At 42.2% G+C, this 26,964-nt stretch overlaps 1 protein-coding gene across 1 annotated transcript in view; it reads right to left on the bottom strand.

Annotated features, from left to right (window-relative positions):
* LOC145393977 (estradiol 17-beta-dehydrogenase 8-like) overlaps positions 1 to 26,964 on the bottom strand; it is a 27,239-nt gene continuing 275 nt past the window's right edge. The window contains exons 2-5 of the mRNA XM_080267952.1: positions 26,681 to 26,874; positions 26,352 to 26,536; positions 26,057 to 26,184; positions 1 to 92 (exon numbers count right to left, since the gene is read on the bottom strand). Of these exons, the coding sequence (XP_080124078.1) occupies positions 1 to 92; positions 26,057 to 26,184; positions 26,352 to 26,536; positions 26,681 to 26,874 (599 nt within the window). The remainder of the gene's footprint in view (positions 93 to 26,056; positions 26,185 to 26,351; positions 26,537 to 26,680; positions 26,875 to 26,964) is intronic.

Here is a 26,964-nt window from a genome sequence, read left to right as displayed (position 1 = left end):
TTACTTGGTGTATCCTCCCGTCACCTCAACACAGGCCCCCACCATGTAGCTGCTCCGCTCGCTCAGCAGGAACGCCACCACTTCAGCCACTTCTGTATTGGGGAAAAAATAAGAAAAATTACTAAAAAAAAGAAATAATATAAACATTTATAAAACTGAACAAGTTTAAGTTCGTTCGGTCTGTCCATTACCAACAACTGAAAATAGGGACCTGGATGTAAATCAACTGTTGCGTGTCGTGTTCTGGGGTAATATTTGTGAGCTTTCCTTTTCAGTCACACTTGTATGTGTTTGTGATTGTCCCTTGGCACAAACTACTGCCCGTGCATGGTGGGTTAAGCACCGATAACTGCAAATCACTTTCTTGCCAACTATTTCTTCCCCTGTCCCCCTCCTTCCTACAGATTTGGTAGTTAGCCACCAACATCTGGTTCTTCCCTTCTCAGTCACACAGGCTGTATCATCGTTAGAGGGATGGCCTGAAAATTTAGACAGAATGTGTTGAGTATGATAACAATGGAGCTTTGTGACAATCCATGATTTACCAGTCTTGTAGTGTGATTCTCCTCGCTTACTTTTTTTTTCCTCAGACAATCCTCCCAAATGCCTCTCATTATACAGTCAGCTCTCATCTTCTTCCTGTCATCTATTATATACCAATGGTATCATTTCTAGCGTCACTCTAGCCTTGAAATTAAGTCATGTAGCCATGCTTTTGCACAGAAAACACTATTGCAGTTTCTAGAAATGAACCGGAGAAAGGTTCTAGAACAGACTTGCGTTTTCGGACATTTGACCTAACAATAACCTTATGATACACTGGTTATAAGTCAAAGGCCAGCTTAGAAGCGTGCATATTAGTAGACACTTTACAAGGACAAATAAGGAAGACACGGTTCTTTCTACTCCTCGTACACACTCGGGCACCCAAATCCACTGAATATCCTAACTGTGTCAAGCATTTACTTCGTCACAGTACCCTTTTGAAGGATGAACTCTGGCAAGTTGCATCGACAGAAATATGTGAATGTCATTTATGGGGGTTGTTGTTGAAGAGTGGGAGTGTTAGTGATGTCTGTGGTGTATCTGAAGGGCGCATGTTTTGCGTTTTGGGTGTGTCTGGAGTGTATCTCAGGGGTTTGTCCAGACAAAATATGTGTTGGGATGTGTCGGGGTGTTGGATACGGTCTGGGTGGGTGCAGTATTGAAAGGTTGGCTGAGATGAAGGCACCTAATGGCACCAAGCTGATAGTCACAGTTTCATTGATTGCTTTCTATGCCCATTGATGACTACATTTTCTTTCATAACCATAATGTGATGTGTATCCGTAGATGCATAAGAAAGTGGCATACCTGGCAGAAACATTAATAATGAAAAAAAAGCATTTGGGAGCCGAATGCTAATCGCCTGCCAGAATATGCTGTTGCCCAAGTTACAAGCGCTGCCCCCCCCCCGGGGGGGGGGCCGTGGGGCGGGCCCAGGGGATGGATGGCGGCGCCCCTCCATAGGAGGGCCGGGGGACGCCACCCACAGGGGAGACCCGGGGGCAGTGCCACAACAGGAGGGGCAGGGGGGCCGTGCCCCCCCGGGGATGCTGGAGGGCGGCGGCCCTTGCGGGGGGCGCAGCGGGCGGCGGGCCCCCGCGGGGTCGAAAGATTTTGGCCATATCTTGATACACTGAAGGTTTCATGTTGATAGCTCAAGCAGTTCATGAGATACTGTATAACGGTGCTAAAGATAGGCTATAAGAACTAGTTGACCTTTGGCAGCCATTTTGGTGACCCTTTGCTTAACCCCAACAGCCCATTTTCGAACTCGTCCAAGATTTTGGCCATAATTTGATACCCTGAAGGTTTCATGTTGACAGCTTAAGCCAGTCAAGGGATATAATGGTGCTAAAGGCAGGCGATAAAGACTAGTTAACATTTGGCAGCCATTTTGGTGACCTTGACCCTGAACCCGACTACCTATATTCGAACTCGTCCAAGATTTTGGCCATATCTTGATACCCTGATTGTTTCGTGTTGATAGCTCAAGTCGTTCATGCGATATACCGGGAAAACACACACACACACACACACACACACACACACACACACACACACACACACACACACACACACACACACACACACACACACACACACACACACACACACACACACACACACACACACACACACACACACACACACACACACACACACACACACACACACACACACACACACACACACACACACACACACACACACACACACACACACACACACACACACACACACACACACACACACACACACACACACACACACACACACACACACACACACACACACACACACACACACACACACACACACACACACACACACACACACACACACACACACACACACACACACACACACACACACACACACACACACACACACACACACACACACACACACACACACACACACACACACACACACACACACACACACACACACACACAGACACACACACACACACACACACACACACACACACACACACACACACACACACACACACACACACACACACACACACACACACACACACACACACACACACACACACACACACACACACACACACACACACACCAGGCCCGTAATTTTCAACACGTTTTTTGTGGGGGGGCTAGGCAAAATGTAGGCCTATATACCTTCGTACTAGAAACGAAACATTAAATCAGAACGCTTCATTTTGCAGAACATCCGATATTTTTCAGTCTGATTCTACTTACAAGTTGATGTTTAATGAGGCAAGTATGTTTAGTGATTGAGCTGGATGTGTAAATAAAAGGCTTCACTTTCTGCCAGTCTGAACATTGAGCTCAAACTGTAACCAAGTTTAATAATTTGGCCATCCTACATTTATGGTGTAGTATGCTGCACCCTCATCAAGATTGTTCCTACACGCCTGCGGTAGGATTCAGGTTGAAACATACCGCCCTGCCTCTATTCTTTTGGAAACGATAAGATTATCAACAACTAAGTACTAGCCTATTATGATTTAGTTTATGATCAGTTTGGATCAGAACTGGAAATATTCGATCAAACACGCGTAGAATTGTTGGCATTTTCAAGAAAACCACATCAAGTTTTTCTTCCATTTTATTTTCATGTTCAGCCTTTTAAATCCAAAGTTGTTTTCTTTCGTATTAAAGTTCACTCATCTTCCATAACATAACATGTATTTGCCCCCCTCCCCCCCACACACATTTGCATTCCATCATAAAACCCATGATCTTAGAGCATACATATTCCACCATACGATACGCACAAAATATAAACATTTATTCAACATGCCAGACACGAGCAAACATGGCTTTTCTTCTCTCCGTTGTGTCAATAAATTCGTTCAGAACCACCTTCAGATCAAGAGTGTCAAGTATCAAAGAATGAACACTCAGCATGTGGTTTAGCCGGTTGTAGGCCATTGTGCTACACAAGTCTTTCAATCTTTAGTGTTACGATAACAAAACACAGAAGCATAATTATAAACACATTAGAGAGAAAATAAACTCAGGCCAGAAGGCAATAGACAGCAGTCGACCAAGAACAGCATTGCCACACAACGTAAACATTGAAAAACATGTAACACTACCACTGTGCATCTCAAATAGTTGTGCCAACAAGATTTATGATAGTATTCGACATATAGTATCATATTTTACTTACAAACTTGGTCAGTATCATGAGTTGTTACTGAACCCCCAATGTTAGTTGAAGTTTTGACAAATTAATATACAGAAAACATTGGAGGGCTATAGCCCCCCTAGCTCCCCCAGAAATTATGGCCCTGCACACAGACAGACAGACAGACAGACAGACACACACACACACACACACACACACACACACACACACACACACACACACACACACACACACACACACACACACACACACCATCCAAGTTCTGTCCCATATTTACCACCATACATACTTACAAGTACACAATTTATAAAACACACTCTAATCGACACCCACATCTACACACCTCTCACCCACACCCTCATTCGACACAGTCACTCAGGAGGAGAGAGAAAGGATAAAAACAACATATTATCATCATAATCATACCTACTTCTTTTTCCCATCCAAGGATAAAGGATTAACTGTTTATAGACAGTGCAAATAAATCTCTCAGCTGAACACAAATAATTTTCTCATAACTCTTTTCTCTTTAACCATTCAAGACAACTCTTTTTCCCCTTACACTCATACCTCTAACTTACATCACCATAACCCCATTTTTTACACCTTTATCCATCATTACACAGACTCACACACTCACACTTACTCACACCTCTCACCCATACCTACATCCACATCTCCATTGACACATTTATACCCACCTTCACCCACACCTGCCTCCATCCACACTCACACCCGCGCCCATATCCACATCCGCAATCACAACCACCAAAGCATCACACCCACACTCATTTAAACTCACATCCATCTACACCCACACTTACACCCACACCAACTACACTCACACCCACTTACCCACTTACATCTACACTTATGTCTACCTACGCCACCACCCTCACACTTACAGTACCCATTTTACTCTCACTTTCCATCTGTCCATCTGTGAAAAATGTTGATTAGTTCTGGTAAACAAATCGGGGCCCTCTTTCTGGGCACCAAAATGTGAGAAATGTTTAATGTATCCAAGTCGGTATCCCTGCCGGGACACCGCTATGCAAGAATTTTCTCGGTACACAACTCGTAGGTCGTTACCTTCTCTAAAGTTGTCTAAGCAAATCAAACAAGTCTCATAGAGTTAGGTGAAACGTAAATTAGATTTAACTCACCTACAATACTATCTTCTAATCTATCTCTTCGTTAATCCCCCCTTGAATTGGCCAATTCGTAAAGGTTACTTAGCTATATGAAGAGGGAGTGATCGTTAACCGATGACGATGAGGCTGCCTGGTATCGTTGCTTGGGCAAGCAAGCGTCCTTATGGTGTGTATGTACAACGTGCTAACTCCACGAGAGCTAGGAGCAGAGTGTTAACTCCTCGAGAGCTAGGAGCAGAGTCTTAACTCCACGAGATATAGGAGCAGAGTGAGTGAACGCGGCAAACCCCAACCCTTCATCGAATTGTGGGTTGCCAACTCTTATTTAATTACAGTACTAAATACAGATAAATTACATCATGATATGTACAGGGTAAATCTAACAAATTAATCTTAGTTCCACTTAAACTAAAGTTAGACCAAATATTCCCTTTAACTATGTAAATATCTTAATTCCACATCTGCCTTAACAGGGGAATCTTTCCCTGCTTGCCACGTCACCTATCGCGCAGACGCAGCTTAGGTCAGTGGAAAATACCACATAATTACATGTATTTACAATGCATAGTTGTCCACGGGGGTTAAATGCAGTAGCATTTAATTTATCAATAACAAGAATTATTAAAGAGAACGTCGTTTCTGGGTTATTAAAACCGCTTGAATAATTAACAACAGTCTCTACGTCCTCTGCCTTTAACCAGGGATAACTATGATAAATTTAGAGAGCGCAACTGCTCTGGGGGAAAATATTTCCCACAGTTTTGGGGCCGGCGGAAAATGATACGTTGTATCATGTAATATGACCCTTAGCCAAGAGTTCCCTCCATAATTCTCGAGAACCCTGTGCTGCGGCCCTACTAGGTCGCGCCTCTTGACCCGTTTGATCTTCACCATCCCCTGGATCCGGAGTCGCTGCTACCTCAAGGGGTACCAGTTTATCAATAGTTTTTATACTGGTATGTCCCCTGCATTTTATTTTTACGAGTCTCAGCACCCCTTCAGAATCTGGGTGTGTGGAGATCACTTTAGCTAATGGCCACTGGGATCTTGGCTGTTCAGTCTTCACTAAGACCACATCTCCTATGTTAATAACTGATTTGTTGCTGGCAGCTTGAGCTCCATAAAACCTCTCGCGTAGGCTCAAAAGATATTCTTCGCTCCAATGTCTATTCCATGTATCCAGCACCCTTTTCAGACGTTGATATCCCTCCCGAAGGTGTTGTCCTAAATCATTAATTTCTATGTTAGGATCATCAACTTCTTCCTGGATATCCACACAAGGCATCGGATGGAGCTTCCTGCCATGTAACATGTGAGCCGGTGTTAAGGCCTCTAGCGAGTCGCTAGTGTCATCTTGATAAGTCAGAGGTTTATTATTAATCCTGGCTTCAATTTCAGTTATTACTGTTCTTAAATCTTCTCTCGTGATCTTAGTTCTATGTAATGTTTTCCTCAGGCAGTTCTTGACAATACCAATCATTCTTTCGGTAAATCCATTTTGCCATGGAGCTCTTGGAGCTGTGAACTGCCAAATACAATTTCGGATTCCCAGCGCCGACTTAACCTTTGGGTCGTTCATTAGGTTCAACAGTAAAGGTGCTGCTCCAACGAAATTAGTTCCGTTGTCGCTTATTAACTTGACAGGACAAGACCTTCTAGCGGCAAATCTGCGAAAGACATTGAGGAATGTCTCAAAGCTTAGGTCTTCCGCTAGCTCTAGATGGACTGCCCTTGTATAGGCACAAGTAAATAAACAAATGTAAACTTTATGGGGAGTTTCCTCACCCGTAACAGTTATAGCCCCTGTGTAGTCCACTCCTGTTATATGGAAGGGCCGACTTATGTTCACCCTATCCTTCGGTAGGGCTGGTGGTCCTGGGTAGATATAAGGTCGCTGCTCATACCTCCTACAAATGATGCAGTTTTTGAGATATTTTTTAATAACCTGTCTACCCTTAGGAATCCAGTACCTTTCCCGAATTTGGGCTAAGGTCTGCGGTACACCTCCATGGAGAGTGGAATCATGGGCTTCCTTTATAATAAGGTGTACAAAGCACCCACTCTTAGGTAATAAAATGGGATGTTTGGTTTGGATGGGCAAGTCAGCCTTTACCTATCGGCCTCGACATCTTATCAGACCCTTTCCGTCTAAGAACAAGCCTAAATTCTACATCAGCTTATTCCCTTTTCCAGTGTCTTGGCCTAAAAGTTTATATATTTCCCCGTAAGAATTTCTTTGTACTCTTTTCAGCCAGTATTCTAGGGGATCTAATTTCTGAAACCCCACCTTCTTATTCAAAAATTCAACAACCAATTTAGTAGTATTTAGAAGTTGTCTTATTGATGAGAATCGGCTGATGTCAATTACTTCTGGCTCAGGTACTACAGGATCCAAGTTCACTACACTAACCTCGGCAATACTGTACTGTTTCTGTTCAGGCCAATCCTTAGTGAGTAACCATTTAGGACCTTTAAACCACAAGATCTTTGATCAGTCTCCTTACGGTCGAACCTCTCGAGAGCAGATCAGCTGGATTCTGTTTGGAGGACACATGCATGAATTTAAATATGGAAGACAGCTCTTTAATAGTCTTCACTCTATTACGGACGAAAGGAATTTTACTGTCTTCCTTCCCTATCCAGTAAAGACAAATCTCACTGTCAGTCCATATGTAAATGTCCTCAAACTGAATATCAAGAGTAATGGTTATATACCTGGCCAATTTAGTTCCTACTTCTATGGAAGCCAATTCCATTTGAGGTAGGGTTCTTTCTTTAATTGGCGCAACTCTGGCTTTGGACATTATAATCTTACTATCCTCTCCTGTTGCGCAATAAGCTACTGCTCCATAGGCCCTTTGAGAAGCATCACAAAATATGTGTAAGTGGGACTTCTCATTATTGTTTATTTTCCTGGGAATACATATGCTTGATGTAGTTTCAAACGCCTTTCTAATCTGTTCCCATTGTTTCACATATGTCTCACCCAATTCAGTGTCCCAGTCTAACTTTTCTCGCCAAGTCTCCTGTACTAAACATTTGCCCCTAATAACTATAGGACTGACAAATCCTAATGGGTCAAATAGCTTGGAAACCTGGCTTAACAAGGACCTCTTGGTGAGAGTGACGTCAGAGAACTTAGTTGGTTTCAAACTTATTACATCAGCTGCTGTATCCCAGTTAAGACCTAACACATTTTGAATTTTGGGAATGTCAGAATCTGGATAGTCCTCTTGTATTTTATTCCTCAAAAGCGGTGAATTTGTATTCCAGCTCTATAACGGCAAATTTGCCTTCCCGCATTCGGAATTGGCTACTTCATAAGCCTTCAAAGCTTCCGACTCTGTATCAGCAACACCTTGCAAATTATCCATATAAAAAGCCTGCCCTATTTCTGGACATTTGGCATTTTCAAAATGATGCTTTAAAGTGTTGCAAAGTAGGAAAGGACTAGCACAAGAGCCAAAGAGCACCGATCGGAAACAGTAAGTTTTCAATGGACTATCCTCATTTTGAGGATCATGAGGCCAGAGGAATTTTGTAAATTTCCTATCCTCATCTCTCAGTCCTATTCTAAGAAAAGCCTTACTAATGTCTGCTGTGTAAGCGTAAGGTTTCTCTCTAAATCTTAGTAACACATTCCCTAACTTCTCTGTTAGTGTAGGTCCAGAGTATAGGCAATCGTTCAAGCTAGCTGATCCCTTGGACACTTTACTATTACAGTTGAATACTATCCTTATAGGAGTAGTTACTGAATCCTTGCTTACAGCATGATGTGGTAAGTAGTGTCCTTCTTTGTGGTTAACATGGTATTTTACCTCTTCTATAAATTTATTCTTCAATTGATCCTTTATAATATTATCATATAGGGTCAGATGTTCTGGTTTATCTCTCAACTTTCTTAGAAGAGAATTTAACCGAGCTTTAGCTGCTTGGTAATTTATTGGTAACTCTGAGTGGTTTAGTTCCCATGGTAATCCTACCCAATACTGTGCATCCTTAAATTCCACAGACTGATTATACAAGTCCAATGTTATTTTATCTTCAGGGGTTGGTTCCTCAGAGTGTATACCTATACTGTCTAGGTCCCACAGTTTGTGTACAGGTTCAATTTTTTCATCCAACAAGTCATTTATCTGAGTAGGTTCTAATTCCGCACCTATTCTAGCTACCATCAATGACTGTGTGGGGGTAACAAAGACAGAGTCTACTAGTTTGGCCTCTCCTTTAACTTGTTTTGGAAAAGGCAACTGACCCATAATAAGGTTACCTCCTGGGCTCTTGAACAACTGTACCTTATTCCTTTTGAAAGTCCTATGTAGGAATCTTCCACAATAATCAGAACCAATTATCATTTTTATAGGACCCACAGTATCTGATTCCACATTCCGTTTAGCTAACTTTATCCCTGAGCTTTGCAAATGATCAGAGGTTTCCTTCAATCCCTTTATGTATATACTTGTCTCCATAGTATCAAGCACAGCTGCTGTTATACGGCATTTATATCTGCCTAATTGTATTACAGGTCTAACTAAATCAAAAGACTGAGCCTTCCTAGTTGTTAAGAATCCTGTAATGGCTAGATTTACCTTGCCGATAACTGGTAACTTTAATATCTCCACAATGTCTGCAGAAATGAAGGTTTTCTGAGCACCCGTATCAAACAGGGTACATACCAATTGGTTTCTATTCTCAACCAATACTTTCACATCTGCTATTGGTACTGCAGCTGGCATTACTAATGGAGCATTCCCTTTTGCAATTGTCATATTGACGCTTGCAGGTTTAGGAACCTCAATTTTCATCCTAGGGCATAAAGCACTATGATGATGATCTCTTTTGCATTTAAAGCAAGGATTTAATTTAGTCTTACAGTCCGCGGCAGCATGTTCGGAGTTCATACAGATTATACAACACCCCAGTTCCTGAAGCTTCCCTACTCTAGAAGCATAATCAGGGTTGTGTTGACAAAATACACTGGAATGTTGCTCACCACAAAAGACACAAACTTTCCTGTCTTTTACCATGGAAGGTTTTATTTCCTTAATATCCTCAGCAGGTCTATTCCTTATCTTTAATACTTTATCCTCGGCCTTTGTGGAGCTAAGGAAAGTACCTATCTCTTCTTTAGGCACATACTTAGTCTTCTCTGACTTAACTTTCCCAATCAGTTGGTTAATGGGCTTTTTCTTTACTTCAGTCTTTTGTTTGACCTCAGTAGTGTTTAATGTTCCTTGCAAATGTTTACAGAGTTGCATCAAGCCTTCCTCAATCTCTTCACAGGAGAAATTATCCTTCTGGTACCTACCATACAAAGCATCCTTGGTTTTCGGTGGTAGCTTTAAGGACACAATTCTTGAAAGCACCCAATCTGATGTCTTAATATCTTCGTAAGTACCTAAGGCCCTTAATTTACAACTTATTGCAATTCTAAATGTTTGCAAGGAATCAAAATCGTGCCTAGGCGTGGGTAATTCTATTAGAGCCTTTACTAAATTATTTATAACTTGTTCCCTGTCTTCGTAATTTTGCCTAAGGATGGTCAAAGCCACTTCATAGTTATTTTCTTCTACTGGTAATTCTTTTATCAGTTGATATGGTGTTCCTTTGACCTGTCCTAACAAATAGGTAAGTTTGGTGACTCTAGGGAGATCTGTTCTATCGTGTACCAAATATTTGAACTGATCCCAGAAAGATTTCCAGTTCTGCTCTCCATCAAATTCCGGAAGCGTTATTTGTGGTAACACAGCTCTACTCTGCTGTGCCACAACTTGTGTTTCCGCGGCAGTGTCAGCTAATTCTGACTCTAGTGTCTTTACTACAGTTAAGTATTCTTCTAATTTGTCTTCAAACTTCGTAGTTTCTGACTCTAAGAGTTCCTTATTCTCAGCCTTTACTATAGCCGCTTCTAAAGTTACGTAACTCTCTTCGTACTTACTCCATCGATCTTTCAGAATATTTAGGAGACTATTTATTCTCTCCTTGGACAGAGGTATTTGGTCTAACGACTGGTTACAATCATTTATGGCTCTAGTTACCCATCCTGCCTTACTACTAGAAGATCTTTGTAATAAGGAAACAGACATGTTGACGGAGTTCTAATTTAATAATTTAATTATGAATTCCAACCACAATTTTACCTCAACTTAGTAATGATTTGATTATTTTAAATTTTGAAGAGGGTAGGGATTAAGTCCTCATTGTGCAAATTATCCCCTCTCCCAATTTCGTAATATTCATTACAGCTCAGCTAATTATTTAATTTAATTTTGAGGAGTGTAGGGATTAGGTCTATAATTTCAACCTATTCCCCAGGGTTATTAAACCTCTAGGGTTTTATTTCATCCCCACACTCAATTGCCAAAACACCCACATTCCCCGAGCTCAGAATTTATTACCTCAATACTCCATAGGCCCACCCATAGCTTGTACAGCATAGAACTCTCCTTTCTTATGTTCTACATAATTTATAAATTTCTGCAGAACCGCTTCCCTACCATGATGATTCCAATGTATACCATCAGATTTCAACATTGCTTGGAAGGGCTTGGCATTAAAATGTATGAAATCCCTTCCCTTCCTGGCCCGTTGCAACTTACGGTTTACAGTTCTGCTAATTAATTTATATGTTCCATAACAAACTGGAGAGCCATATGGCAGGTATCCTTGGCTCGAGGAGGGTTATGGCTACTGAGGATTTACAAGAGCACTCTATGGCTCCTACAACTGCTAAAATATTCTCCACTACTTCATTGCAACCGAACGTAGTAGTAGCTATGCCCGTTAAAAGCAACTTTAAACACATTCAGCGCCTCGGCACACATCGGTTTTCCTCACTCGGTCGGGGCACCAAAAATATGAAAAATGTTGATTAGTTCTGGTAAACAAATCGGGGCCCTCTTTCTAGGCACCAAAATGTGAGAAATGTTTAATGTATCCAAGTCGGTATCCCTGCCGGGACACCGCTATGCAAGAATTTTCTCGGTACACAACTCGTAGGTCGTTACCTTCCCTAAAGTTGTCTAAGTAAATCAAACAAGTCTCATAGAGTTAGGTGAAACGTAAATTAGATTTAACTCACCTACAATACTATCTTCTAATCTATCTCTTCGTTAATCCCCCCTTGAATTGGCCAATTCGTAAAGGTTACTTAGCTATATGAAGAGGGAGTGATCGTTAACCGATGACGATGAGGCTGCCTGGTATCGTTGCTTGGGCAAGCAAGCGTCCTTATGGTGTGTATGTACAACGTGCTAACTCCACGAGAGCTAGGAGCAGAGTGTTAACTCCTCGAGAGCTAGGAGCAGAGTCTTAACTCCACGAGATATAGGAGCAGAGTGAGTGAACGCGGAAAACCCCAACCCTTCATCGAATTGTGGGTTGCCAACTCTTATTTAATTACAGTACTAAATACAGTTAAATTACATCATGATATGTACAGGGTAAATCTAACAAATTAATCTTAGTTCCACTTAAACTAAAGTTAGACCAAATATTCCCTTTAACTATGTAAATATCTTAATTCCACATCTGCCTTAACAGGGGAATCTTTCCCTGCTTGCCACGTCACCTATCGCGCAGACGCAGCTTAGGTCAGTGGAAAATACCACATAATTACATGTATTTACAATGCATAGTTGTCCACGGGGGTTAAATGCAGTAGCATTTAATTTATCAATAACAAGAATTATTAAAGAGAACGTCGTTTCTGGGTTATTAAAACCGCTTGAATAATTAACAACAGTCTCTACGTCCTCTGCCTTTAACCAGGGATAACTATGATAAATTTAGAGAGCGCAACTGCTCTGGGGAAAAATATTTCCCACACCACCCTCAGTTTTGACTCGTAATAATAGACTATGCCACTCAGGGATGAGTGAGGCTGACCACTCTCATCTTAAATGTCAGGACCAACTGCCTAGCCCCGGGCTCCTACGCTCCTTATGGACAACACAGGATTGGATGATAACGATGATGATGTTGAATAATAGACTAACACTAGGGCACGATGCTAGTCTGATGCTAGTCACGAAGAAGAGATATATACAGTATGCTAAGCCACAGTATCGTCGTATTCTGATACTGACCTACGTAAAGGAAATCGCAAAGGGAATAAAAATCTAGGCCAAATTAACGTGAAAGGACTATAACATTCACTGATGCAGAGGTGGGCGATAAAAGGCAGTTGACGAGTGAACTGGGGACAAAATATTCCAGGAAGAGCGTCTTCATATCATGCCTTTGTATAAAACTTGAATGAAACAATACATGGCCGCAATTATTTCTTATAATCAAATATTGCATGATAAAGGCGAGTAAATTATGAACGAGCAAGTAGATTATTAACATGAAATGTAAAGTTTAATCAACGATCAAAATGGAGCCCCCAAAAGTTGACAGAAGTTTGAAACGGTAGTGGGTGATTACCCAAACTCAAATTCAAATCCAGGACATTACGAGTGTTAAAAACTAAGCGGCACACGTAGGGATGGAAAATTTAAATCCCCACTGCAAGGTTCGCTGGTGGACGGAATCTGGCAGCTTGAATCCGCCCAGCCCAAATTTTTGCATTACTGGAAAAGTGTCATAGTACACAATCGAAAACACTGAGTATTTAAGATTCCTCAGGATGGGAGCTGATGACAGAATATCATTGATCATAATACTAAACAAAATGGGACTAAGCACACTTCCGGTGCCCCGTGTTCGTGGATAAAAACATCCGATGGTATGTTACAAGGCAACTGACAGAGAAAGTTCTGTCCCTCAAAAAATGGAAGTAAATCATGCAAATTACTTCTTAAACCATAAGCACAGAGCTTCATTGGTATACCCTGTCGCCACGTCATGTCATATGCTTTACAGATGTCCAAGAGCACCCCTATCATGAATTCTTTATTGGCAAATGCTTCCAAAATGCAATGCTCCAAATTCATTAAATGATCTAGTGTACTTCTGTATTTGCAGAAGTCAAATTGATGATTATTTAAAAATTTCTTCAACTCTAAAACAAGAAAGAGCCTGTTATTAATTGTTCGTTCCCTGACCGTACGTAGACAAGGATTCAACACAATTATATGAAGTGAAATGGGATTCATAAGACAATAAGTCTGTTTGGGTATCGGTATCACGTGCACAAAATGCCATAAGTTTGGGAATATTCGAGACACGCAAAACTCACTGTAAAATGCCAACGGCTAAATCAGGTTGTCCTGATGAAGATGCTGGATCATAAAGTACATGATAGAATCTTGTCTAGGACTGGTATCTTTACAGGATTTTAGGGTAAGGATAGGTTCATCCACTGTAAAGTTTTGGTTGTAAAGAAAGTCTACGTCTTCTGTGGTAAGGTCCAATACTCATAGCTCAGCCGTGCGTTTATTGTCACTGGAATGCTGGGTGTAATTGGCTGAGCTACAATGAGAAAAACTCCTGGTGAGGATGTTATCCACATCCACGGGTTCGTCATGTATGTTGTCCACCTGCAGTGTAGTCATGGGGTTATAAGTGCTGTTGCTATATAGTATTTTAATAGTGTACTGGACTTTAGTCACTGGGGTAAATCGATTCACCGTGGACACAAAAGAACGACAGGAGTCACATGCAGCTCTTCTAATTACTGTCCTTGCCTCAGTCCTCACTTGTTTGTATGCAACAAAGGTTTCCTCAGTCACCTGACTATCACAAGCCTCCAATTGCATTTCCTTAATGATGTTGGCAATCCAGAGTCCAGTAATTATCTCTCTGCTTCGCATGAATTGAAAAAGTCTTGGGAATAGCAGTCTCAGCCACATGTAATACAGATTTAGTAAAATTTTGAACCTTTACATCTATTGTCTCCCAAGATATATCTAAATAGGCGACACTTGAGAAGGATCCCCAGTCTGCTTTCTTTACCTGCTGCGTCCCGATAACATATGGATACGCTGCACCTTTTTGTCATGCTCTGTCCCAATAATGTATCCATACATTTTGCAGTTGCGAGGTCCATCATTTGCCCATTTTTAAAATGTCGTGCATGATTTTTTTGTACGGATACGCGGGACACCTTCCTCTATGCGCCGCTAAGAAGGGACACTGCATTACCCCGCGACCTCCCCTCCCCTGGCATGTCATTGTCTCGGCAACTCACCCGTTAGTAGTGATCTGGCCAGTAAAGACATGTCGTGCCATGGTACGAAATTCAAAGCAAGAGTGATTCCCCAATCGATGACGATGTGGAGGATAAGATTACGTGGCGCCAGAGGAAGAAACGAGCAGAAGTGATGAGGAGGTAACGTTGCCAAGGAAGGTGGAGTATGTTGATGCATTCAGTGAGCAAAACAATGCTTATATCGCCTATATTTTTGTGTGAAAACCAATATATTCATGTACTACATATAAATTCGTACCAAATGAACAATTATCTACTTATTCTGAGTTGTTTGCAATAGTTACCACTCCCATAGAAAACGCAACACCTGCAGCGCTTCAGAGAACACGATACCAAATGTGTGGAGGGTCACCTGTTTAGATCGTTTCTAAGTTCAGGTGAGCACTTTTTTTCTGAATTGTCATTGTTTCTCACAAAAAGTGGAGGTCTGAGCCAAAAAAAATCCAAAATTGGTCAGGATTGGGGGGGGGGGGAGTGGTGAAAAATCGGTTGGGATGTGGCGGGGTAAAGTGAGAATTTGGGAGAGGAGGGTCCAAAATATCACTGTTAATAAGAAAGATATGGTTGAATGATCACTTCCCAAGAACTCCCCATAAGGATCCCACGAGAAATTTTAACCTGCCGCGTCCCGTCAACATATGGGTATGTCAGAACTTTTTTTCATGCTGACACCCGTCGATGTACCAGTATGTTTTGCACTTGCGAGGTCCTTCATTTGCACATTTTTCAAGTTTCGTGGGTGATTTTTGGTAGGTATACGCGGGAGACCTAGCCCTACCCACCGCCAGGCAGGGACACTCCACGACCCTGCGTGACCCCCACGTGCCATTGTCTCAGTCATTCACCTGGTAGCAGTGATCCAGTCAAGACACGGCGTGCGGCAGTCTCTCCAATGACGAAATTCAAGCCGCCCTTGATGCCTTCACAGGCGACAGCAATTCTCCAGTCGATGACGATGTGGAGGACAAAGATTACGTGGCACTGGAGGAAGAAACGAGCAGCAGTGATGAGGAGGTACCATAGCCAAGGAAGTTGTTCTAATGCTGTCCGCAACAAGGAGAAGGCCTACAAAAGGTACCGGAGCCAACCCACCCCTGAATCACATAATCTTTACGTTTCTGCCCGGAATCGTGGTAAGTCTGTTCTTTGCTCTACTAAAAATAATTTCATCCATACTAAATGCTCTCAACTCTCCAACTCGAATTCTTCCCGCTCCTTCTGGCACCTTGCCAAAAATCTTTCTAACAACTTTACCTCATCATCCTTCCCTCCTCTTTTCTACTCTGATGGTTCTGTAGCTATTTCTTCTACTGATAAAGCAGATCTCTTCGCACAGACTTTCTCCTCCAATTCCACCTTAGACGATTCCGGTGCTGTTCCTCCATCACTTCCCCCCTCTGACTTCCTCATGGCTGACATTAAAATTTCTTCAGTTGATGTATTTTCTGCCATCACTGCCATCACTGGCCTCAGTACTAACAAGGCATATGGGCCTGATGGGGTCCCTCCTGTTGTTCTCAAGAACTGTGCTTCTGTGCTTACACCCTGCCTAGACAAACTATTTCGCCTTTGTCTGTCAACTTGTACCTTTCCTTCTTGCTGGAAGTTTGCTCTCATTCAGCCAGTCCCAAAGAAGGGTGACCACTCCCAACCCTCCAACTATCGTTCAATTGCTTTAACGTCCTGTATATCAAAAGTTTTCGAGTCAATTCTTAATAGAAAAATTTTAAGACATCTTTCCTATCACAACCTTCTTTCCGATCGTCAGTATGGGTTCCGTCAGGGACGCTCCACTGGCGATCTTCTCACCTACATTTCAGACTCCTGGTCATCCTCCTTTCGGGACTTTGGCGAAAGCTTTGCCATTGCACTTGACATCTCAAAGGCTTTCGATCGAGTCTGGCATAAATCTTTAATTTCCAAACTGCCCTCCTACGGTTTCTATCCTTCTATCTGTGCCTTCATCGCTAGCTTCCTTTCTGGTCGTTCTATAGCCGCTGTTGTAGACGGCCATTGTTCTTCTCCTAGATCTATCAACAGTGGTGTTCCTCAGGGCTCTGTCCTATCACCAACTCTCTTCCTTTTATTCATCAATGATCTTCTAAGCTGTACATCTAACCCTATCCACTCATACGCTGATGACTCCACCCTTCACCTTTCCATTCGGTTCCCGCAACGCCCATCTCAACAGTTACTTCAAGAAACAAGGGATGAGGCTATGGCACACCTAATGTCTGACTTGGCTCATATCTCTGACTGGGGTAAAAATAATATGGTTGTCTTTAATGCATCTAAGACTCAGTCCTTACACCTATCAACCCGACAAAATCTTCCACGGGTATACCCACTAATGTTTAATAATATTCAGCTTCATCCTGCATCATCCTTGAACATGCTTGGGGTTTCATTTGCTCGGGACTTATCTTGGAAAGATCATATTACATCTCTTGTAATATCTGCTTCCAAAAGATTGGGTGTGCTAAGCCGACTCCGCTCTTTCTTTACCCCTGCACAATTGTTGACTCTATACAGGGGTTTTATCCGCCCCTGTGTGGAGTACAACTCTCATGTGTGGGGAGGCTCCCCACATACAGCTCTTCTCAATAGGGTGGAGTCAAAGGCTTTTCGTCTCATTAACTCTCCTCCTCTTACTGACTCCCTTCAACCTCTGTCTCTTTGCCGCACTGTTGCATCTTTATCTCTTTTCTATCGCTACTTTAATGGTCACTGCTCCTCTGAACTGTCTGCTTGCATTCCTCCACCTCTACGACGGGCGCGTAGCACCCGTCTGGCAGCAAACTCTCATCCCTTTTCTGTCCATCTCTCTAGTGCAAGAGTTAACCGTTACTCCCAGTCTTTCATTTATGCAACAGGTCAGCTCTGGAACTGTCTCCCTCTGTCTGTATTTCCTGCTGCCTATGATCCCCAGTCTTTCAAACGTAGTGTGTCCAGGCATCTCAAAATGATCGGATCTTGAATTTGGCTCTCTATTGTATTTTGTTTTTCTCTTGGAGGGAACTGTTACTGCGGGCTCATGGCCTTTGGTTCCTTCTTCCTCGCATAAAAAAAAAAAAATGTAACATACTGCAGGGCTAGGGAAGGCCTGCCTGGACCCTCACCATGTTTTTTCCAGCCTGTGGACGAAGGGTCTGACGAGGACGAGGACGAGGATGGAGCAGTAGGTCGCAGTGTTTCCTTGTGGTTGGGGAGGGGGAAGACTTTGCCGTGAGGCATTGAAGGGGCGCCAAAAAGAAAGAAAAGGTTTGGAACTTTTGCTTTGTCTTGGGAAGGAGCGGGTGGTGGGGCGGGTGTGAGTAAAAGGGAAAGTGGTGGTGGTGGTGGGGAGCCAGCTCCTGGGTGAGCACATGGTGCACCTGGGTAGCGAGGAGGTGGGACACAGCCTCTCCCCAGCACCTCTTTCATCCTGCAAACTTCTCACACTTCCTCCCCACAACCATGATGCGGAGAAAGGAAGGAAAGGGAAGAGAAAGGGGAAGATAAAAGGGAAAGGGAAAATGGAGAGACATGGGTAAATGGTCACTTCCCAAGGAATTCCCATAAGGATCCCATGAGAAATCTTAATGTACACTTGAGGAGGCCAGAGACAAGGCAGTGGCTGAAAATTTCCATTGCAATCATCCACACGAGTTGCTCTACCACTATGCAGACACCAGAGGTTGGACTACGTGTCAACTACTTGTTCTTCACGACTATGAATCCTGTAGCTACCCGATTCATAATGATGGGCATTAAAGTTGCCCAGCACTAACTTTTTTCCAGGAAAGTGGTTAAAAGTTAATTTACAACATCACTTTGAATGAAGCCATGTGGGGGACAATGGAAACAGCAAAGAGGTACGTATGTGTTATTAATTTACTCGGCACACAACAACTTTTGGAGTAGAATTTAGAGCCACTTCTATTTGTGGGTGTATATGGCAACTTTTATGACCATCATATGTATTATACGAGTGGTAGTAAGTGAACAGTGCAGGATCATGATCCTCCTTGCTAATCTCCTGTATACAAATGTCATCTGGCCTGGGTATAGATGGCAAGATTGCTATATTATGTAATTTATTTCCAATAGTCCTACAGTTCCATTGTAACACAGTGAATGTGACGTTTAAGATTTACGAGGTGGGCAATTGTACTTAGTCTTTTTATGCTGCCCGTCAACATGTGAGCAACTACAGGAAGATCTGTCCCTCTGTTTGCTGTTAGAAACCTTCATATGAGGAAGAGCTAACCCATTTCCCCCTTGCTGGAGCAGGAACAGAAAGTGCATGAGGACGTGGCTGCTTGGAAATGGTGGTCAGATTAATCTCATTATATTTGTCAGACTTTGGATTAGACCATACTAACTAAAAATAAGCAGCAGTCTGATAGTAAGATGTTGCAACATGAAGTTGGAACGTACAGGAGAAGCAGACCAAGTTGCAGAACGAGTGACAAGAGTGCTGGGGACGGTCAGAGTGTGTCTTCACTGTGCACATCATGGGACGGGACACAACGGCTGATGCATCGGAGGCATGCGACTCCCTCACATTCCTCTTAGCATCGTAATAGGATATGTCCTCTGTTGCCTTCACTGTGCAGACCTCCACCTCCTCCCTCCACTTGGGACAATCCCTCAAGCAAGTGGAGTGAGGTCCCTTGCAATGAAAGAACATACAAACTCGGATGTGCAGTGTTCAAAATCATGAACCTGAACTGCACACCTACCACTCACTGACTAAGAAGCCCGACAAGACTTGTCATTATGTCATATAACTGACACCTTGAACAGTGAAGAGGGTTAGGGATATATGGCCTGATGTTGGCAAATCTGTAACCAACTGTGACATGTACTGGGAGAACAACTTTGTCAAAGGTCAAGGTAATGGTGGCATTCTTAATCCTCTTGCTCTTCGTGAATCCAGTTATAAATCTAGCATCAATTCCATCCTACTGAACAAGTTTACGTATACCGTCCTCCTCCACAGCCATGAGGTCCTTACAGGTGATAACATCCTTGCAGGAATGCATAGAAACCGGGATCCTCGGCTTGACATCATAATAGTGCAACCTATGCAGCTTAAACAAGTCCTTTACCTATGTAGAAGTAATAATTTTAACCAGAAGGTCTCCACTAGCAAGTTTTTTCACTTGTTCCATCTCACCAGCTAAGTCTTCAATTATCTTCTTAATAATTAAAAAATTAAGACTAGTTTAGGGAGTGGAACCAACAGCATGTAGCAGGACAAAAGATCCATTATTTACAGAAATGCTATGAGGGGGGTATGAGTCTAGGACTGGTCAGTCTGGGGACAGTCAATCTGTGACACAGTCAGGGGTCCATCAGGACCATCTTAATCACCTAAAAGGAGGAGATGCAGCAAGGGCGTCCGCGACAGAAATGATCTCCCCGACATGGGAGAAGTGCGAAGAAAGAGAAAAAACTAGCGAGAGTCAAGAGACCAAGAATAAGACAACTAAAACTGATCAGTAAGGAGGTCATTCCAGAGGTGAGTAAGCACAGGCAATCTAAGGAAATAGATACAAACATCTCTTGTGTTTCGAGACGGGAAAAGGAGGAATATGAGTATTAGCTAACCTAACTAAACAACACCCTAATGATGAACAAAAAGTTAATGTCGGCGGGGCAGCCCTTCAACTGCAGGGAAGCAAGACACGCATGTCCGTTCCCTCCACAGCCACGCATCAAAGTCCCTCGAAACAAGAAGTGATCGAGCCGAGACATTTATAAATCTGGAAATTCCTTTCCCATTGTCGTGTCGCAGCCTGGCTGGCTACCTCTAGAAAAATCCCGCCATCCTAACCCGCCTCTGATTACGACATTAATGCTGTCGCTTGTGCATACCTACCTAGGCTGAAAAATCGCATCTCATGATGAGTTACACTTTTTACACGCAGTGATCTGCTCCCAGATTTTTTTCTCATTTGTTTATTCAGATGCTTTTTAATGACAGTAGCTTCTTTGCACTTGGGCCAATGATTATGCTGATCTATGTGCAACGCTAGGGAATTAGATACTCTGTGACACGACACATATGCTTTTTTTTGCCATCTTTGTATCCATTCCTCGTCCCGTTATCCCTATATACGCTTTTGAGCATCTAATAAGCGGTATACTGTATACTACATTGTTCTTGTTTTTATTTCCTCTCACTTTTGCGTTCACTATTACTCTTATATTACATCCCAGTGTTGGTGCGATCCTAAGGCCTGCTCTCTTTAAGTACTTGTTGATAACCGAAGCCTTGGCTGTGTTGGGGACAGATGCATATCTTGTATTGACTTCGTCTGATTGAATATTGTAAGTATCTCTTTTCTTTTTAATATCATTATCCTTCCTTTCTAGTTTTAGCAAGATGCCTACTGTATAGGATAGCTTTTTAAAAGTTTCCATTATATATTAATAAGCTATGCTATCCAGTAGGTATGTTGTTATAACTAAGAAGAAAGTGCAGATGTAGTCCCGTTTTACTTGTATAAAAGCCGACTACATGTTTACCACACTTACTTCAAGGAAGGAAGATATATCAGTTGCAGGTCTTGTACAGCGGTATGATTATGAACTACTATGCACAAAAATCCAAAAGAGTGAGAGGGTTGAAGCCTGCTGTCCCACGACACACATATTAATATCTCAGTGCGCTATGGTCGTGTAATAAACGCGTGATACCTTTCAATATATCATTGCTGCTTCTCTAGTCTGTCTTAGGGGGATTGCTATATTTATGGGACAGATTATACCTAGAAATATTTCATGTCCAGTCCCTATGTTTGTCATTCCAGATGGTTACGTTCTATGTTTGTGTCATTCCAGATGGTTAGGTTATTTATCTTGGTTAAATACTTCATTTTAACTATATAAAGTAGTTACAAGAAATGGGTGTGACACAACACTTAACAGCTATTTGGGATGAAATTGTTAAGTGTTACAAGTGAAAACTGCCATAGCATGATGAAATGAATAACATTACCAAATTATTAACAGTTTAAGTGGAGTCAGAAGTAAAAAAAATATCCCAAATTCTGTACATATCTGAGTGCAGAAAATTGAGCTAGTGACAATTTGTCTTCATTGTCTACTGTGCAAGGTATAAAATGAGATACAGAGATCCACTACATCCTCTGGAAGTCAGTTATGAATACCCCTCTTCATACTATTAGTTTCTAAATCAAGACACTCTTCCCTTCTGTGTGGTGCTGGAAGCACATAAAGTACAACACACAGGACAAGAAAGAACAGCTAATACACATACTGTTGCTAGTTCATCTGTAGTTCTGGTTCTTTGAACGGTGTGATTAGGAACTCTGCAATGGTCCTGTAATACAGTTATTGTTTAGTGCGACTTATTTGGCAGCGGTACTTTTACTACGCATGTATTTCACTATGAAAGATCCGAGGAGGGACACGTCTATTGCAGGTAAATATGTCTTAACCAACCTACGGCGGCCCCACCTACTGCCTAATGTTGGCACTGTCTTATCTTGTAAATGACTGCTGATCCCTCAGAGTCGCTTCTGATGGTACCTGCGATTGACTGAACGAAGGCATGGTGTCAGCTGCTGCCAAGGGAGATATACAATTACAGAAGTTATGCACAGGGTGATGTGTCGGAGAGGAATATCTGGTTATGAGAAATTTATGCTTGGGATCTGTCGTCTTAACATCACAGTAAACAATAGCACCAGAAATTAAGATATTGCGTTTTGAGCACCGTAAGTACTTGTTTTGTGTATAACGCCCAGGAAACTATTAACACACAGGGTGGTAACCATATAGTGAAATGGAGGCGTAGTGGTCTAGTGGGTTAAGGCATTCCATTAGGATGAGGCTCATATGAATTTCCATCTGCAGGGTGGTTGGGGTTCATGCTGACATGACGGCACTGAAAGACGAGTGACGCTGGTCACCCATGCCTTACATGGTGAGGGTGAGTACTCTAGCCCCGAACCCCTATGATCCCTGTGAAACAGAGAAGGACTGGATGATTAAACATACATTTTATAAGATCATGGCATTAGATATTTTCACACCTGCACGGACGATAGTTCAGCAGATGTAATGCTTTTCGTAGCACATGTGTGCATGTGTGTGTGCAACTATCTCTGTTTGTCGGTGTAAACAAAATAATGTAACTCAGTTTAGCTCTGATTTTAAACAACTCTGTGGCAATGTTGAGGATTAGTCAAGCGATAAATAAATTCTTTTGGAGACCAATCGCTCAGAGGTCAATGTCACATGGCAATGTTAACCTCAATAGATTTAGTCTGATTTAGAACAAACTTGAAAGGGTTGAAGGTAAGACACGACTGGAGAGATAATTTTTTTTTTTCAACAATCATTTGAAGGTCAAAGCCACACAGAACTGTCAAGGTTCTTCCCGTATGTGTCTGTGTGAGAAGAAAATAACCATGATAAGTTTCATCTGATTTGCACTATCCTTGTTAGAACAAGCGGCGATCAGTCAAGATTTTTTTTCTTTTTTCTTTTTTTTTTTTTCTTTTTTCAATAACAGTAGGACAATGGTCAGGGTCTCATAGCAGAATCTATGTAAAAGGTTTTTGTCCAGTTTACACCGAACTTTCTACAAAAGTTCAGGAAAAAGCAAGGATGAAGGAACTGGATGTTGAGAACAATCAGCCAAAGGCAAAGGTCACACAGAAAGACCAAAGACCAAAGTCAGATGGCATGGTCAGCACAAACGGTTTTAATCTAATTTAGGGCAAATTTGGTGGAAGGCTTGGAGGAAAGAAAAGACGGAAGTGTTCGATTCTAAGAATATTAAGTCAACAGTCAAGGCCAGAGGGCAAGGCAAAATGTTCCACCCTATTACTCAGATAGTATATATTACAGTTTGGACCAAAGTTAGTGGAAGAATTAACAGGTAAACCAAGGACGAAAAGATCTGATTTTGAGAGTAAGTAAGAACAACTAAGACAATTTTGATTCAGTTTGGACCAAACTCAGTGAATAGGTAGAGTCAGGTGAGTCATAGCCATGTCAAATATTCCTCCCTTTGATCATTTGTAAAAGCGGAGATGTTGCAATCTCTGGGTGCTCATTCCTATTTACTCTGTCACCATGAAATATGATTCTTTAACCTGCCCCCTGGCCACAGTCTTCTCAGTGAATCAGGAGTAAGCCTTACCAGGATAACAGACCTTGCTAGTTTACCTGTTATCCCATTTTGCTTATACTGCATGTCATAACATAGTCTTCTGCAGTACAACCTAGCACAGAAGATTTCATACTTTGTTGTTGTTGTTGTTGTTGTTGTTGTTGTTGTTGTTGATGTTGTTGTTGTTGTTGTTCCTTGACCCCAATCTGCCTGGCCAAGCAGACCCGTCAACCACGGGTAAGCAACTGCCCCACTGGGTTCGTCCCACAGATTCCCAACCCCGTTGATGCTGTCTGCATTTTAGTGTGGTACAGTATGTGCTTTGCAGTGTTCCATTACGTGTGTTATATTGTGTGGGTTCATTCTAGAAGCGCGGCATGTGCAGTCTTTAGTTCCACCCAACGTGAATCTACACTGAAGTGGATTGGGTGATGTCCTGATCTAAATCTAGCTTGTTGTACTCGATCAGGTCTGTCGAACCCTTAAACGGCGGGCTACTTTCCAATTTTACGTCCGTGTGGGATGAGTTATTTTGGAAAAAAATAAAGTGTTATTAAATCAGGCTAAACATGCATAAATGGATCAGAACAGCAGAAAAAAAAAAAAAAAAAAAGGAATTTGATGTTACTCTCTTCAAATTGCACGCGGGCTGGGTGGTGGTGAGAGGTGAGTGAGAGGGGTGGTGGTGCGTCAAGGTCACCCTCAGTGGCACGCGACTGACAGCACACAGGCACAGAATCTTGTTTGCTGCTTTTTTGGGGGGGGGGGGAACAGCAGATTAAAATATATTCTTTTTACATTATGTACATTGTTCTGTCTTCAAGGTGCACTATGAACACTACACACATTATACGTAAATTTTTTCTTACTTTACGTTTCTACAGGTATAATTTTACATACGTAAATATTATGTACAACTGTTCATATTACCACAACTGTTGACATTAGTATGTTACAATATGGTATTCTGTGAAGCAGTCAGTACAGAGACCCACACCACACTCCTGGCATATAATAGGCCCGCACTGGAATGTGTTCTGGAACGTCGACCACCTTTTCCTTGACGGATGTTCCGGAACGTTGTCGCCTTTTATGGGTTAAGAATGCCTCTGTTTATGGTAATTTTGAGAGGAGGAGCTTGTAATACGCTGTTCTGAATGAGATTTGTACTAACCTGCGCAGGAAATGAGTATGTTGGTAATTCTTCATTGCCAATGTTGGAAAGTTTGGAGGTGGGATGATGTTGAAGAGAGTCTGGTAATGTTTGTGCGTGTTTGTTTTATAGGCGTAGTTGTGTTGTGTGGCCCTGTTATATAATGACAGGGAAATGTGGATTGGGGTAGGCTGCCACATAAAACTATTCCTCTCATATCAAGATACTTTCTAATAGCAATGACTTTAGTTTCAAAGAGTAAGTGAGTTGTGGGAGTGGTTTTGGTGCAGCCAGTAATGATGCTTGGGACGTTGTTCTGTATGGTCTGCAAGGTGCTGTAGTGGGTGTTGGATAGGATGGGGGCTCATGCCAGGCATGCAAGTGAATTCTTTACATGACGTTCCTGCTTTTCATAATCTGATTCAATGTTCGTATTAAAAGTAAAAGAATATAAAAAGTTGAATAGGAATTAGTTTTATATCATTTAGTTTTGGTTAGGACGAATATTTGAAAATACACTTCTGTTTTCCAACCATTATTGTGTCCATTTATGTAATGTGAATTTATTTCGTCTGTGTAACAGCAGAGCTATGGATGAAAGAATCTGAACATATATCCGTGTAAAGCCTGGGGCAAAAAGACACCTCACCCTCCCAGCCACTCTTCTTCCTGGTGTCGGACGTCTATGCCCGGCATATTAAATATTATCACCTCACAAATCCAGCCACCAGTCACCTCACAACATCGACCTACTCAGTGCCTCCACTAACCTTCAGGGCGGCCAGTTCTGCCCAATGGTATGAGCCGCATGAGGTTCTCACCTAACTCCTTAATTCGACCTGCAGCCATTGGTGTGTCAGTCAGTCCAGGAAGCACACAGTTTACACGTATGGCTTTGCTGAAATGGTATGGAGTTCCTGTAACTTACACTTCAGTATGGATGTATCATATTACATAAAAAATCGTTCTTTATATATGAGGAAAATGATTACCAGCATTAAAGCAAATACTGTACATGGAAGCCATGATCAGTCCATTGCCTGAATGCCTATATGGTTTAGCTACCTCGTCAGTTCCGGAGCACACGTCTTGGTGAGTGAAGTAACTCCTCCTTTACTGGCAGTATACCCACCCCTGTTGGTAAGGCCAGTTTTCCCCACAATACTTGCAATATTCACTACTGCACCCTTGGGATCTTTCCCATTTTCCAGCAGTGATGTTGCGAAAGCCTGTGTTACCAAGAAAGTTCCCTGCGGAGTAAAACATGATAATAATACTAGATTCATTGTTGCCTGAGTATAAGTATTAATTTCACAATAGTTTGAGCATTTTCTGTCACTTTTTATGTCATATACTATTAAACACTGAAGTGATCGTCACATTTTGGAACTGACCGTCAGGTTGACATCAATATTTTTCCGCCAGGAGTCATCATCAGTCTCTAAGATGGGAGCTGTGGTGACCACGCCGGCACAGTTGACTAGCAGCGAGGGCGGGGCGCCACACTGGTCCTGGGCTGACTTCATGGCGTCCTCCACACTGCTCCTGTCTCTCACGTCCATGGCCACAGCCACGTGCTGCCGCCCACCTGCCAGAGACAGGGGAATAATGCATATGTTCTTTACTATGACATATTACAAGAAGTTTCGTAAATAATAACACCAAAGTCCTGCATACC

The sequence above is a fragment of the Coenobita brevimanus genome, chromosome 26 (genome assembly GCF_032717465.1).
Source record: "Coenobita brevimanus isolate Jiangsu-jjx chromosome 26, ASM3271746v2, whole genome shotgun sequence".
Taxonomy (NCBI): Eukaryota; Metazoa; Arthropoda; class Malacostraca; order Decapoda; family Coenobitidae; genus Coenobita; species Coenobita brevimanus.
Note: the sequence above shows the minus strand (reverse complement) of the source record. Positions and strands in the feature narration are given on the sequence as shown.